Source organism: Rana temporaria, chromosome 5 (genome assembly GCF_905171775.1).
Source record: "Rana temporaria chromosome 5, aRanTem1.1, whole genome shotgun sequence".
NCBI classification, from domain to species: Eukaryota; Metazoa; Chordata; class Amphibia; order Anura; family Ranidae; genus Rana; species Rana temporaria.
The window spans coordinates 247,342,882-247,359,872 of NC_053493.1; the positions used below are offsets into that span (position 1 = coordinate 247,342,882).

Here is a 16,991-nt window from a genome sequence, read left to right on the forward strand (position 1 = left end):
TTCCCAGGAAACATTGCGGCATCGAGGAAGTGACGGAATACCCGAATACACTACCCGATAAATCCGTATACAGGAAGCTGCCAGTAACATAAAGGATTACTAAGGTACAGTGGATCGGGAAAAAAACATGCGGTTCAGTAATTATACATATGAGCATATCATTTTTTATTTGGTGGGGGAGTGGATCTTGGGTGGGAGTTCCCACACTTTTTCCCCAGGACTTGACCCCTGTTCAATTCTCTATAAATTCTATTGTGCATGAGAGGCACAATACTTCATACTAGTGGATAGACTTGTGCATGATGGAAAATGTTGTTTTGTTTCGTTTGGAGATGCATAGGGGAGGAGCCTAGTGACGAGACCAAGAAGACTGAGGAGCTCTACGTTGTATCTGATCGTACTTAATGCGCTGTATTCCATCTGACCGAATTTGAGTTAATTTACACACTTCAGCTTCAGAAGTCATTTCTAGCATATTGCTCTATGTTTTATTTTCCTTGATTCTATCAAGATCCATGTTGTTTGAAGCAATCCTGGAACTTAAAAAAAAAAAAGCACCTCTAATCTCTATCAATCAGCTTGTGAACAGCAGTGTTTGCTAAACAGCAGGAACCACTTGCAGTGATTACTTCACACCAGACAAGCGCATTCTCACCAGCTTTATGGACATTTTTCTATTCTGTTAATCTCTTTGGCCCAGATTCTCGTATATGGGCATAAAACTCGGCGGGCGTAACGTATCTGATTTACGTTACGCCGCCACAAGTTTTACAGGCAAGTGCTTTATTCACAAAGAACTTGCCTGTAAAGTTGCGGCGGCGTAGCGTAAATCACCCGGCGCAAGCCCGCCTAATTCAAATTAGCCGGGTAGGGGGCGTGGAGCATTTAAATTAGGCGCGTTCCCGCACGGGAACGTACTGCGCAATGCTCCGTCCGGAAAATATCCCAGGGTGCATTGCTCCAAATGACGTCGCAAGGACGTCATTGGTTTCGACGTGAACGTAAATGGTGTCCAGCCCCATTCACGGACGACTTACGCAAACGACGTAAATTATAAAATTTCGACGCGGGAACGACGGCCATACTTAACATTGGTTGCCCCTCATATAGCAGGGGAAACTTTACGCGGCGCAAATCTAACGTAAACGTTGTAACTTCACTGCGTCAACCGCGTGTACGTTCGGGAATTTACGTATTTTGCTAATTTGCATACTCGACGGGGAAAACGACGGAGGCGACACCTAGCGGCGAAAAAAAAAATGCATTTAAGATCCGACAGCGTAAGAGCCTTACACCTGTCGGATCTTTTTTTTTTTTTTTTATTTATTTTTTTTTTCACGTCAGACTCTGCTCACGTATGACCGTGGGACAAGCTCACGGTTCGACCGCCCTTAGCGTCTCTCTTGTGGCTTCGCATCATCCGTGGAGTTTGATTTTTTTTTTTTTTTTTTTTTTTCCTTTCCTTTATGTTAATTATATGTTTAGATTCCTTTTCTATTATACGGTTACAGATTTGATGTTTTTGAGCCATTCATTATTCTTTTACCGATTCATAGGTCTGACTACGTTACTTACTATTATAACATAACTAACCCCTTTTTTTTTTTTTTTTTTCCCCCCTTCCCCCCCCCTCCCTGGATCTGTGTGTCATGCAATCTTCTATTTGGTTTCCCACCTATCTACTTCTGTCATTCCCCGGACAAACTTTTCTGTCGGATCTAATGGATATCTATGCGTAACTGATTCTAAAGGCTCATACACACAGTCACACATCCAACAAACTTTCCCTTGGATTTTTGTCTTAATTGATTTGTCCGGTCACACCCATAGCATACACACGGTCAGACTTTTCTGCAAACTTTTCTAAAAATTACCCAACATCACATGGTTTTTCAGCTCTTTTCTGCTCTTTCCTGCCACCCTTTGGTTAACTTCTGCTATTGTTGGTTGATTTTAACATTGGTTCTGAGCATGCGTATTTGCACTTTGTCCAAAAGTTGGTTGGCTTGCTGTACACACAGTCAGACAAGGCACCATCGGACTTTTGTTGCCGAAAAGTTGGTCCGTTTGCAGACCCAAAGTTGACGATTTTGAAGTTGGTTGGCAAAAAGTGTGACTGTGTGTATGGGGCTTAAGAATCAGTCGCATAGATACGACGGCCCAGATTAGGACTTACGACGGCGTACATTGCGTTGTGCCGTCGTAAGCCCTTTGAGAATCTGGGCCTTTGACTTTATGAGTATTGGTTCACTCTTTAGTGCACTATTATTGCATATGATTATTTGGATTTTATCACATTATGTTTGTATCAATTGTGAATTTTATTTAGTAGGTTGATTTTAGCGCAACTTCACATTTACTAATCATTATTTATATATGTATATATATATTCGTGATAACGATTCATAGTTTGGAAATTCATTTTTTTTTTTTATTTCAATAACACACACAATTCTCAGGAATGCACTTTGCCAGTAATCCAACCTCCAGCACAAAATTGACCTTTTGTTTCATTAGACCTTTAACGAATTAACGAATCATGTCAAATTCATTCGTTATTTTCATTATAATTTCTTTTGTTTTAGTTCAAATACGTTATTTTTTTCTTTGGACATTCGAATACATCTGAATGTCCGAAAGATGCAAAATTCGGTTAGAAAACTCATTACAAGGATATACAATGTAATACTGACATATAATCACACACATAGGTTGGACTTGATGGACTTGTGTATTTTTTCAACCTCACCTACTATGTAACTATGTAACCTACTATGTAATTGCACATGTCTGCTAGTGGAATTCTTCCACCTAGACCTTCCACTAGACTTTGGTTAAATTAGAATGGTATGCACACCCTTCTAGTGGTGTACCAATAGATTGCTGACCCCATAGTCTGTCAATTTCTGCAGACAAGACCACATTAAAGTCTCCTGAAATTATTAAATATTCCTAACTATTTATTTTTTCATAAGAGAGTTCAGTCTATCCATTTCAAAAGGTGGAGGGGATATAAATATTACAATAGTATAATGAACTGTGGCTATTGAAACAAGAAGTAAAATATACAGTATGTACCCTCATCACAATCTCTCAAATGTGTAATTGGCAGTTGTTTGCATATCCCACTCCCCTAGCATGGAGTAGATGGAGCATATGAGCTATATGTGGTCTTTTAAAGGGGTTGTAAAGGTACAATTTTTTTTCCTAAATAGCTTCCTTTACCTTAGTGCAGTCCTCCTTCACTTACCTCATCCTTCCATTTTGCTTTTAAATGTCCTTATTTCTTCTGAGAAATCCTCACTTATTGTTCTTCTGTCTGTAACTCCACACAGTAATGCGAGGCTTTCTCTCTGGTGTGGAGTGTCGTGCTCGCCCCCTCCCTTAGACTACGGGAGAGTCAGAACGCATACTAACACACCGCTCCTTTCTCTATCTGCAACATAGAGCGCATCCTGACTCTCCTGTAGTCCAAGGCAGGGGGCGAGCACGACACTCCACACCAGGGAGAAAGCCTCGCATTACTGTGTGGAGTTACAGACAGAAGAACAGGAAGTGAGGAATTCTCAGCAAGAAACTATAGTGAAAGAAGTGGCCTGGGATAAACACATACAAAGTGCAGGATGAGTACAGGAATCCTCAGTACCAGCAGAACTAAATTAAGCTTTTGTTCATCCACCAAGAGACGGGCATGCCCCCATGATGATGTTTCTATTAAATATTAGAAACAGGTTTTTGTAGGGTCCCATTTTTTTTGTTGGGAATGCTGAAAAGTAAGAAATGATGTTTTATGTTGTATCCCATATCTATTTTCTGTATAACTTATAAGCTGATTAAGTACTGTACAAAAGTTATAGCCATTGGTGAAAACATACGGCCTTCCTAATCATTTCCATATTTGAGAGATCTGCTGGGCTGGCTCTTAATCGCTGCCTTACCAAATTAAAAGTTAATATACAATCATGGAAAGTAAATTAATTATTTTTTAGAAATACCATCATTCTTCTTTATGTGTTATTCTGTGTAATCCCTTCTTATACTTATATTTTCTTACATTTAATTAAAGGTTATATATGTGCATATTATTCAATAGATGTAATTATATATATATATATACGTGTATATTTATACATGCTATAGTTCCCTTACATAACAAATACACTCATCTTTCATTTGGCTCTAGGTCAGAATGTAAACACAAGAGCTGCCGGTCTGGTTGGCAGGGATGGCCCATATGACAAGCAACCATTCATGGTAGCTTTTTTCAAAGCAAGTGAGGTTCACTTGAGGACAGCAAGATCTGCAACAGGCAAACGCAAGAACCAGAACCGCAATCGCTATTCTCATTCACAAGATGTATCAAGAGTATCCAGTGTAACAGGTAATATGCTTAACACTGCATGCTAAGATCAGGCTACCTGGATTGACCTAATCTAAGGCCCCGTACACACGAGAGGATCGATCCGCTGAAATTTATCCGCGGACCGGTTTCAGCGGATAGATCCCCTGGTGTGTACGATCCAGCAGATATTTTTCCGCTGATTTTTTTCCCCGGGGATGGATTTCCATTATTTATCTAGTTCAACCCCTTTACTCCAGCTGAAGCTGGCACTTTAAATGGACTGTAACACCCAAAGCCAATAGACGAGGCTCTCGATCTTGCCGCACTGTGAGTAGGTGCTCGATGCTGATGTCATCAGAAGCCGGTCATTAGTTGACAGTGACAGCTTGGTCATAGTTATGGGGGAGCCAGTGAAGCACACCCCACAAATAGACAGCAACGCATATATTCGCCAGCTGGGCGATCACCTGCTCCGCCACTATATATGTACCGCTGTCATATAAGGGTTGAAACAGCATTGTCTCTCTATGACAGGAAAATTGACTTTCAAGCTGAATCAACAGGTAAATAAAACTGTTACATAGACATGTGCAGACTGGAATATTTAGTTTCGTTTTTTCGTTTTCGTTTGGAAAATAAATTTATTTAGTTACTCCCGAAAATCGTTTTGATATATTTCGTTTTTCGTTGGGGAATAGCTTTCGTCCGAAAATCCAATAATACTTGGTTTCTGTCGAATGGTCAAAAGAATATTCGACGGAACGTCGAAACTTTACGTCGAATCGTACATTTCCGTTCGAATATTCCGCCTACAAGAATTCTAGTGTTGTATGACTAGTAATAATGTTGAATCTATTCTCTATAATGTCGAATCTATTTTCTCATAAATCGAAATCTATTCTCTGTAATGTCGAATCTATTATTTCTATAGTGTTGAATCTTTTCTCTATGATGTGGAATCTTTTCTCTATAATGTCAAATCTTTTCTCTATAATGTCGAATCTCTCTATATTGAATTTTTACCGCAACGAAAACGAAAATAAAGCATTTTTTATGTCGGATCTTTTGGTTTTCGTTACTTGCGCTTTCGTTATCGTTTGTTAAAACAAAAACGAAAAAACACGATTTTCGGACGAAAATGCATTCTAACGAAAACGAATGCACATGTCTACTGTTACAGGTGTGTAATGCTAGTGAGTGTTAGACTGCATCATATATATCATTTTATTTTCTACTTTAACTGTCAATTGGTTGTGACAGAAGAAGGGTGCCACAGGAGATGAAAACATCACACAAAGTGATACTAGTGGTACCGGTGAATTAAGTTAGAGTACTGCTGATGTGAATGGTGATAAGTGACAGGGAAAAGGCCAAAAATTAGCAATTGTGATTGCATGCCTACTGTGTGGTGTAGACGGACATCTCCAGATATGCTTCTATATTAAGCAAACATGATGTGTGTCAAAGGGGGCTTTGTGTCCACAAATCCACATCTACTTTGTGTATTGTATAAAGTCATTAAATATTAATTTGTTCATTCATTCATTTATACATAATTGGACAGATTAAGCATATAATCATTGTTACAATGTAGGCTTGTATACTTATCATTAATCTCTGTTCAATAAGCTATTATCGTTTAACACGATACCCCATGTAGAGAAGATGTAGTGGGATGGATGGTCCTTTAAGTTGAGATCCTGCATTAAGGTTGCTTGGTAGCCTCCTCCTTCCACTCACCTTGGGAATAAAAGAAAGGGGTAGGGTGGACTGGCAGGGCTTTTTGGCACACAGTGGAGGAGTGGAGGGACTCTTCTTGTCTAGACCTTGCACAGAAGACATGTGAGTGCATGTTCATAAGGGGTTTTGTGCCCCCCCTCATGGGGATGCACTTGGACTGCTCTCAATTGGAGAAGGGAGGGAAGGACCCATACTCTGGGAAGAGTATGTATGAGTAAATTGTGCAATGTGCGAACATGGGTCTCTGCAAGGAAGCTTAGTCATTTGGAAGTTTACCAAAAATATGTGCTGCATAAGTAACTGAGAAGTAACAGATGCCTCTGTAGATATTGAAAATTATATTATTGGAAATTAACTGTGCAAAGTTTAATACATTTGCAATTTCAGCCTGGATTATTCTTCATGGGGGAGTTCTCTTGTGCAGTGGAATATAGACACATGCTATGATGGAGTTGTAATCTTGTTAGGCCAGGCTGAGCCTTGTTAACGGTCCCAAGGGGGTGATATTGTCTCACTGTTCCACCCTGTGAGAATCAATCATTAGTAAGGGGTAAAGACCCTATTGCATTTTCCCTCATATATATATCCTTCAACATTGCAAATGCTTTAAATTGGTTCTTAAGGCTTAGGATTTTAAACAATATGCATTGTATTAGGCATTCTCTGCATTAGGGTAAAAAACAAAACAACAAAAAACACCCTTTTGCTCCAAAGGATCCCCCTCAGCCTCCCCCTTATACCTAGGCCAGCCAGCAAGGTAGAAGCATCTTCAGACGAGGTGAAGAATTGCGCTTTACTGCCACTGACAACCCTGAGTTTAGCAGGAGGTTCTTGTCATTAAATCTACATTTGACCGCAATAAAGGCCACTTTGTGTTTCTGAGAGGCCACAGAGAAATATGGAAAAATGGAGATGTGATTTCCATTATACATCAATTCACCCAGTGTGCGGGCAGCATGCAGGATCTGCTCCTTATGCTTGAAGTGTAACAGCTTAATGAGTAAAGCATGTGGAGGTGTGCCACAGTGCCAGGGGGCAACGGTGCAGGGGTACCCAGTGAGCTCATTCTATAGCAAAAAGAGCAGAGAAGGTATGCAAGGGCATAACCGATTCAAGTCAGGTCTCCATGAAGTCTTGGATGCCTACCCTCGGAACCCTCCAGGAAGCCAATGAGGTGCAAGTTATTGTGTCGAATCAGTCCTCAACGTTGTTCACTTTAGAAGTACGATCTTCAGTAGCTTGGTGCAGAAAGTGGACCTCACCTTGCAATGGAGGCAGCGTCTGCTTTAACTTAGTCTAACTGTGTAGCGAGAGAGGATTGACAGGTCTGGATATCGTCCATAACATGTTTAAGGGCTAATCCCCCCCCCCTATGTTCTGACGACTGGGAAGTAGTATCACCCCCTCCAAGCTCAGCTGCAGGGGCGGATGAGCCAAAATTATGGTTTTCCTCCTCACTCCAATCCCCCCTCTGTGGAGAAGAAATTATGCCAACACCCTCCTCAGTAGGCCGTAGCTGAGATTGTATGGGTGGTGTTGCTCAATAAAGTGCTTCTTGAAGGTGCTGAGAGGTTTGGGCGGTTTGGGCTTTGGGGCAGCTTCCTTGGTGGCAGGGTCCCCCATGGTTGGTTCTTGTGCCTTTCCATCTGGGGGAAAGCACATGGAGCCGTTGCACTGCCGCCATCTTTGGAGCCTCCTGGTGTATGTTTGGGCGATTGTGATAGTCCCCTGCCCAATCTTCATCATGCATTACACTTATTCAGGGTTGGGTTGTTGACCTCACATGTATATCATATATCAGACGGTTCATCTGTAATAAATACACATGGAGTATAGATAGTGTACACGTTTCATACATTAATAGAACACAATTCCCAATACAATAAGGAAAGTTGGTCATTCTAAAACTTGGAGCCTCTTCACACGGTTTTATTGTAACAATGTGCGTGTTAGCGCATGTTAATGTACATTACACGTGTCAACATATTGTGGTGCCACTCAATTTTAATAGCACCCCAACAGATGGAACACATATGCATTGCAGTGCACTGTAACACATTAGCATCAGGGCTCAAGTCCTGCGGGAACGGAGTTCCTGCACTTTTTTCACAGCAGGAACTCAGTTCCCTTTGCAGGACTAGAGCAGCCGAGAGCAGCCGAGCCACCCGAGCCAATCCTTCACTAAGCGGCGATGCCCAGCTCAAGTCACTGTCAGGGGCAGGCAAACCTTACTAATCCTTTATGTTACTGGCCGCTTCCTGTATATGGATTCATCAGGTAGTGTGCGGGTATTCCGTCACTTCCTCGATGCCGCAATGTCTCCTGGGAGCTTTTGTTTGTTCCCAGGAGACATTGCGGAGGTCTGCCGCGAGTTATCATGGGATTTAGAAAGAACTTTAAGCAAGCTCTTTCTAAATCCCACGATAACTCACGGCAGAAGTCCGCAATGGAAAAAAAACATACGGTTTAGTAATTATGCATATGAGCGTATCATTTTTTTTTTTTTTGGTGGGGGAGTGGATCTTGGGTGGGAGTTCCCACACTTTTTTCCCCAGGACTTGACCCCTGATTAGCATGCAATACAAAAAAATGGTACATGTTAAATTTTTTGATTTTTTTTTTTGTGCTTTTCCAGCTAATTCATTTGAATAGGCTCGTCTAACTGCCTCAAAAACTTTATTGCAGAAGAAACTGCATTGACACAATGCACCAGGACATCGAGGTGTGAATGGGCTATTACACCCCCTATTCCTGTGTGGTGCGCCACAGAATGTGATGCCAAACTATTTAATTGAATTAAATAAAAATAGATATTGAAACAAATGTGACCGACTTGCTAAATAAAAGTGAAACCCATATGCGCCAACAAAAAGGTATGAAAAAAGTATGCTAAGGCTTAAGTTTTAAAGCAGTAAACCCAAGGTAAATCTTTCAGGTGCATGTGTTTAAAATTCCAGTGATTGATTGACTTGCAGTGAAAGTTGGTGAGTGTCACATTCGCTGCTTTATAAATATACCTCTTAATTGTCCTATAAGAAAGTCAGCATATGCGCTAGTATTTATCTTTGAATTCTGTATCCAGGCACCACAATATGGAATCTTATACAATGACAAGTAGGGGTGGGCTCAAGCATGTCCCAACCCACCTGAGCAATTCCACCAGGAAGCCCTCACTGCACATAGCCAATCAAAGACAGTGAGGCTGTCCATGATTGGCTGTGTGCAGTGACGGTGGGTTGGAACTATGATCCGAAAATGCCTGAGCCAATCCCAAATGACAAGTGCTTGACCTAGCATGCAGCATGTGAGTATGTACACAAAGATCTGCCTATGACATTACCCCCCCTCATCCTATATATGGTTCCCTGATGTAATTTAATTTTTATTTATTTTTTACCGTCTCCTCTGGTCTGGAAAATCTCTTTAACTTACCCTGTTTTCGGGAATGTTTGCAAGCTAATTCATATATTTCCCAGTTGTTGCCAGTAATGTTTGAATTGGTCACATCATTGGTGACATTAATGTAGCATGTGGCCACCCCTACCCACTGGAGCTGCAGTAGCTCCTTTGTATGTAAATAACAGTATAAACCCTGTGCCTTTAGTTGCTTCTCCAGGACTTCCATATGTCATCAGGGCACAGCTTGTGTACATTACTTAACAGTTAATTTAATTTAATCATTAAAGGAGAAGTAAATTAGTATAGATCCAAAAAAACTGCCAATAAATATTTATGTGTTCATTGCCAGCACTTAACTTAAGAGGGGGTGTAGGAAATCTAACATTGCTTTAAATGTGTAAGTTTGATGGAAAAAAAAGACTAGCATTGCCAGCATTTGTTTCCTTTAAAGAAAAAAACCAATGTCACCATCAAGAGGAACAGCTGCTCTTTGTCATCAAAACGGTTTTTAATTTAATCATTCAAATTGAACTATTTCCAAAACATCAGGAGCTTGTTTTAGCCACCAAGAGAGCTACAGTAAGCAGGACAAGATGTTAGTATGAACTGCAAGTTATGTTGATCAAATTAATTCAACTGATGGCTTCTAAGATTTTATATTTTTTTTACAAAAAAAAATCTGACACCTTAAAAACAATAGTGAACTAAGAATTCAATAACACGTAGTCATTCTAAGCAGAATTCATTATTTTTTTTTTAATTTACCAAATATATTCAGTTCTTATGCCGCATACACATGATCATTTTTCGGCATGTAAAAAACTAAGTTTTTCAGCATGTAGAAAAAACAATGTTTTTTTCCAACTTCATCATTAAAACGACGTTGCCCACACACAATCGTTTAAAAAAAATGCTCTAGCAAAGCGCAGTGACGTACAACACGTACGACGGCACTATAAAGGGGAAGTTCCATTCGGATGACGTCACCCTTTAGCTAATTTCGTGTTGGTAAAAGACGATTCTGGCTTTTCTGTCTGTTACAGCGTGATGAATGTGCTTACTCCATTATGAATGGTAGTTTTACCAGAACGCTCCCGTCTCATAACTTGCTTCTGAGCGTGCGCGGGTTTTTAACGTCGTTTTAGCCCACACAGGATCATTTTTTACAATCCAAAAAACGACATAGTTTAAAACGTTGTTAAAAAATGCAGCATGTTCGAATTTTTTTTTTGGCGCTATTCAGAACCCGAAAAATGATGTGAAGCCCACACACGATCATTTTAAATGACATTTTTTAAAAACTTCGTTTTTTACATGCCGAAAAATGATCGTGTGTACACGGCATTAGCCTTAGTGGGTGCTTACTGAGCTTGCACTATTTAAAGATGTTTAGAATGAGAAAATCTGCAGGTGAACCAAGAGGGAGCTGTTGCATTTGTTGCTCTCAAAATATCGATCATTCAGAATACATGGGCAAATATACAAAAATATAACAGAGGTATAACAATTTACAAATGCAGATATTAAAGCTAAACTGTGGGCAGATTTAAAAAAACATATTCTTTATCGTTCATTAGGGAACACAGAATCAGTGGTTATTCTGATGCCATTGGATAATACTGCCGCCTTCAGGAGGAATTGAATACTGGCAAACAAAAAAAAACTGTTGGATAGTCAGACGCACATGAATGCATGCACTCTCTGCTATAATCTTCTCTTTTTTCTTCAGTGTGAGGTACAGTTCATGTCCCAATTGGTCCTTGCTGTCTTATGCCTCATACAGACGGCAGGACTTTACAAGGAAAAAAATCAGACAGGCTTTTATTCTTGGAAAGTCCAGCCGTGTGTATCCTCCATCGGACATTTTTGACGGAAGTCTGACGGACCTTAGATAGAGAACTTGTTCTCTTTCTATCCGACAGACTCGCGGCGGACTTTTGCACGGACAAAAGTCTGACCGTGTGTGCTTGGCATTACAGTGACCTCATAATTTTTTGCCATTAAACCCCTCCTGTATATTCAGCTGGTTGTGAGTAAACTACAATGTTTCCTGGTTTTACAATTCAATTGTTTCCGTATAAACAGCACAACATATGTTCCAAGTACAGAGGAAGCTTCTAGGGAGGCTTGCAGTGTCCTCCCTAAAGTATCTGATACCAACAGCCTAGAATGTCTCATTTTACTGGCCCTGGACTACTAATGCCGCGTACACACCGATGAGAATGGTCTGATGGACCGTTTTCATCGGTCAAAACCGATCGTGTGTGGGCGCCAACGGTTAGTTAACAATTGGTTAAAAAAAAGTCAACTTGTTTTAAAATTAACCGATGGATTCCTAACCGATAGGACAAAACCGATCGTTAGTAGGCACGACCATCGGTTAAAAATCCACGCATGCTCAGAATCAAGTCGACGCATGCTTGGAAGCATTGAACTTCGTTTTTTTCAGCACGTCGTCGTGTTTTACGTCACCGCGTTCTGATACGATTGTTTTTTTAACCGATGGTGTGTAGGCGCGACGGACCATCAGTCAGCTTCATCGGTTAACCGATGAAAACGGTCCATCGGTCCGTTCTCATTGGATGGACTGATCGTGTGTACGCGGCATTAGGCTGGGTGGCTTTGGTCCCGAGGAGCCTCGATTATTTAAATGGACTCCTGAACTAAGGCTATAATTGATGCTGTGCAAGTCATATTTCAAATGAAACATCCAGTGATTTTGAGTTGTGCTCTTATTAGTCTGGGCTCACTTAAAGGTCTTAAACCAGTAAAATCTATCCAGTTTGCTCACTACTTTTGTATGTTCTCTGTGAGCCTGACGTCGCTCGCTGCCATCCTTTGAAAGCACACACTGTGTGTACTATATTGGCTGCCATTTTCCATTTCTGTAACTAGTTTTAAATCTGTGTTTTTCATTTTGGATCCCAATGCTGCTGAGTTTTGAGGACTCTGTGTTAAACACATCGTATCAACTTGGTGTTTGATTTCTGCTGGTATGACTGCCTGGTAAAACAGGGGTCCATACCTTAAGGTGAGAGTAGCCATTTCTAATGGTGGAGGGATCACTTTATATTTGGATTTAAGAGTCACTGGTGCAGATTTGGAAGTTGTCGTTACACAAATTTTGGATTCTTTTCACTATATTGGACTTATTCATTCATTCATTTATTATCTTGACATTGAAACAGTTGTTTTTTCTTTTCATTTTTTGCGCTGCACTATTTTTCTTTTATATGTTCTCTGTGATGACTGGAAAAATCCTGAGAATTTTGTTTTTCTGTACTGAATGTGGAACCGGCAATATCCCCCCCAATAACAATCTTTTTGAAATTCTTGCTAAATCCTTATTTTTTCTTGCAGCCTTGCTATGCAACCTGATTTAATGGTTATGTTGGTCTGATCACAATTGAAGAGTGATTTGCCCATTGGAGACTGTTCACTATTAGGGAGGGGCTGGATGTTCGAGGCGAACGTACATTCGCCTCGAACATTTGCATTCATCAGCCAGGAAGCTGTGCATGGGATGTACTTGGACATTCCAACATGCCAATAATCCAAAAAACAAGGCTAAATCGACCTGTCATTGGCTATAGCAGAATAAAGTGAAGGTTCTGGAGTGGCCATCTCAGTCTCCTGACCTCAATATCATTGAGCCTGTCATTGGCTACAGCAGAATAAAGTGAAGGTTCTGGAGTGGCCATCTCAGTCTCCTGACCTCAATATCATTGAGCCACTTCTGGAGTGGCTCCTGACCTCAATATCATTCAGCCGAACTTGCGGCAAGTGCTCCATATGTTCATTTGTTCTACGAACAAATGAACATATGGAGTGCCCGCAGCAAGTTCGTCCGCCAAGGAGCGCCAGTGCATCGACAGCTGCTGATTGGCCAAAGCATGCACCTGACCTGTATGCATTGGCCAATCACAGCACGATGTGCTGTGAGAGCTATGATTGGCCAAAAGCAGGGTGCCTTTGGCCAATCATGGCTCAGGGTCTAAGTCCATGCCCCCCCATCACACTATATTGGGCTGCTTACATTGCGGCCGTATGTAGTGTGTTGGAGTTGAGATAGCATAGGCAGGTTAGTTAGTAGATAAAAATGTAGTCAGTTTAGTAAATATAGAGCGCAGGCAGTGTAGAATATATACTGCAGTGTAGTCAGTGTAGAATATATATTACAGTGCAATCAGTGTAGAATATATATCACGGTGCAGTCAGTGTAGTATATATATATCACAGTGCAGTCAGTGTGAATATACAGTTGTGCTCATAAGTTTACGTACCCTGGCAGAATTTATGATTTCTTGGCCATTTTTCAGAGAATATGAATAACAGAAAAACTTTTCTTTCACTCATGGTTAGTGTTTGGCTAAAGTCATTTATTATCAATCAACAGTGTTTACTCTTTTTAAATCATAATCACAACAGAAACTACCCAAATGACCCTGATCAAAAAATTACATACCCCAGGTCTTAATACTGTGTATTGCCCCCTTTAACATCAATGACAGCTTGGAATTATTTGTGGTGTTTGTGGATGAGGCTCTTTATCTTCTCAGGTGGTAAAGCTGCCCATTCCACTTGGCAAAAAGTTCCTGTAAATTCTTGGACTGTCTTGCATGAACTGCATGTTTGAGATCTCCCCAGAGTAGCTCAATGATATTGAGGTCAGGAGACTGAGATGGCCACTCCAGACCCTTCACGTTATTCTGCTGTAGCCAATGACAGGTCGACTTGGCCTTGTGTTTTGGATCATTGTCATGTTGGAATGTCCAAGTACGTCCCATGCGCAGCTTCCTGGCTGATGAATGAAAATGTTCCTCCAGTATTTTTTGATAACATACTGCATTCATCTTGCTATAAATTTTCACCAAAGTTCCTGTGCCTTTGTAGTTCACACATCCACAAAACATCAGTGATTCACCTCCACGTTTCACAGTAGGAATGGTGTACCCTTTATCATATGCCTTGTTGACTCCTCTCTAAATGTAGTGTTTATGGTTGTGGCCAAAAAGCTAAATTTTGGTCTCATCACTCCAAATGACTTTGTGCCCAAAGGTTAGAGGCTTGTCTCTGTGCTGTTTGGAATATTGTAAGCGGGATACTTTGTGGCATTTGCATAGTAATGGATTTCTTCTGGCGACTCGACCATGCAACCCATCTTTCACAGTAAGTGTCTCCTTACTGTGCATCTTAAAACAGCCATACCAGTTCTGTATTTCACCTGAAGTTATTTGTGGGTTTTTCTTTGCATCTCAAACTATTTTCCTGGCAGTTGTGGCTGAAATTTTAGTTGGCCTACCTGACCGTGGTTTGCGTTCAACCGAGCCCCTCTTTTTTAACTTCTTGATTAGAGTTTCAACCCTGCTGATTGGCATTTTCAATTCCTTGGATATCTTTTTATATCCCTTTCCTGTTTCATACAGTTCAACTACCTTTTCCCACAGATCCTTTGACAATTCTTTTGCTTTCCCCATGACTCAGAATCCAGAAACGTTAGTGCAGCACTGGATTAAAGATGCAAGGGTCTGTCAGGAGTCCAGAAACTCATTGACCTTTCATACACACAGACTTATTACAAGTAAACTGGTCACAGGCGAGGATGGTTACCGTTAATAGCCATTCAAACCCCTTTGTGTCAGCGGGGTTTGAATGGTATCAGGCCAAAATAACCAGGGTATGTAAACTGTGGATCAGGGTCATTTGGGTAGTTTCTGTTGTCATTATGATCTAAAAAGAGCAAACACAGTTGATTGATAATAAATTGCTTCAGCCAAACACTAACCATGAGTGAAAGAAAGGTTTTTGTGTTATCATTCATATTCTCAGAAAAATGGCCAAGAAATCATAAAATCTGCCAGGGTATGTAAACTTATGAGCACAACTGTATACAAGGTAGCTTCTGTTATGGATAGGGCAGTCAAGATAAGTCATGGAAATCTTGCCCAGCCACTAATAAAATGTTTCCTGAGAAGATAACAAAGTCATGCCAAGCTAGAACAGAGAGTCCAGTCAGGACTGCAGTTCATAAAGAAAATCACTGATACCTTTCCCGTACAGTTGCAAATTGGATTATGCCAAGAGACAGTAGCAAACAAGGAAAAGAAGGAAAGAACTAACACTTTTGAAGCAGATGCTTGTCGTCTCAATTTCTGCTGCCAGTTTTAGTTTTCTTCTTGCCATAGCCCTCCGTATTATGGGTGTATAGGATATTAAAATTATCTTTGCTATGTCCAAGGCATCCATTTCTCTGGAACCTCAGTGATAAAATACTGGGATACTTGTGAAAGAGAATTGGGTATGCAAGAGCTCCTGGCAAGGCCAATGTAAGGTTTCTTAACTTCCACCAGCATGTAGACCTCATCTTCAAAGGTCCCTTTAAAGAAAAACAAGAGTTGTTCTTTGTTGAACAGAGTGTCAAAAACATTTACACCTGCAGACATGTCTGCAGAAAGGAAAAAGCAGTTCATAGGCGTGCGCACAGGGTGTACCGGGTGTGCCCAGGCACACCCTAATCACCCCATGCACATTAGTGTTATCGCTCTGTGTAGCAACAGGAACATGGGAAAGATCTCCCTTTTACCAGCTCTACCATAAGAAAAGTGTTTATGCTCTTCTCTTTCATTGTGCCAGCAGGGAGATCAATGTGCCAGGATCATATATATGTAGATACATACACATACATGAGACAAGTAATTGCACCACTTCCGGGTCTGATCCCCGCGGGAATCCAGCCTGTGATGTCCCCCCCCCCCCCCCCTCCGCGCTGTCTTCCGAGAAACAGAGCGGGGACCAGTGACGGCGTACCACGATCCTCGCGCATGCACAGTAGAGAATCACTGCCTGATTCCCTCACTGAGGATGGCGGCGGAAGCAGCTGAGGACCGAGCAATTGCTCAGCCTTGGCTGCTGAAATCGCGGGCGCACTGGACAGGTAAGTGTCCATTTTTTAAAAGTCAGCAGCAGCCGTATTTGTAGCTGCTGACTTTAAAAAAAAAAAACACGGCGGACTCTCTGCTTTAAGGGTGCACACCCTAATGCATTAGGCTGCGCACACCTATAAGTTTAGTACTTTTTAGAAAAAATATGATTTGACCCAGAAAATGTAACCACATTTTTTTTTTAACTCAGCCATAAGCCTCGAACACAAGTACGGGTTTCCCATCGGGAAAAGTGCCATGAGAGCTTTTGGCCGGGAATCACGGGCGTGTATATGCTCCATCGCAGTTTTCCCGACAGGAAAACTGCCGGGAAAAAAAATGATAACCAGCTCTCTCTTTTCCCACTGGGATTTCCGGCGGTTTTTAAGACGGCGGTTTTCCTATGGGAAAATACTGCCGTGGAGCATACACACGGCCGGGTTTCCCGACTACAGCTCTCATGGCAGTTTTCCTGACGGGAAACCCGGTCGTGTGTAGGGGGAAGAAGTAACTGAGCAGGTTCTTGGTTTTCCCCTCAGGTTTCCCGGAAACCCATACTTGTGTACAGGCTATAGACTTTTGGGCAGATC

At 41.2% G+C, this 16,991-nt stretch overlaps 1 protein-coding gene across 1 annotated transcript in view; it reads left to right on the plus strand.

The window, feature by feature from the left end:
• The window catches only part of BMP6 (bone morphogenetic protein 6), a 274,521-nt gene that overhangs the window by 230,355 nt on the left and 27,175 nt on the right, over window positions 1–16,991 (plus strand). The window contains exon 4 of the mRNA XM_040353693.1: window positions 4,184–4,381. Coding sequence (XP_040209627.1) covers window positions 4,184–4,381 — 198 coding nt within the window. The remainder of the gene's footprint in view (window positions 1–4,183; window positions 4,382–16,991) is intronic.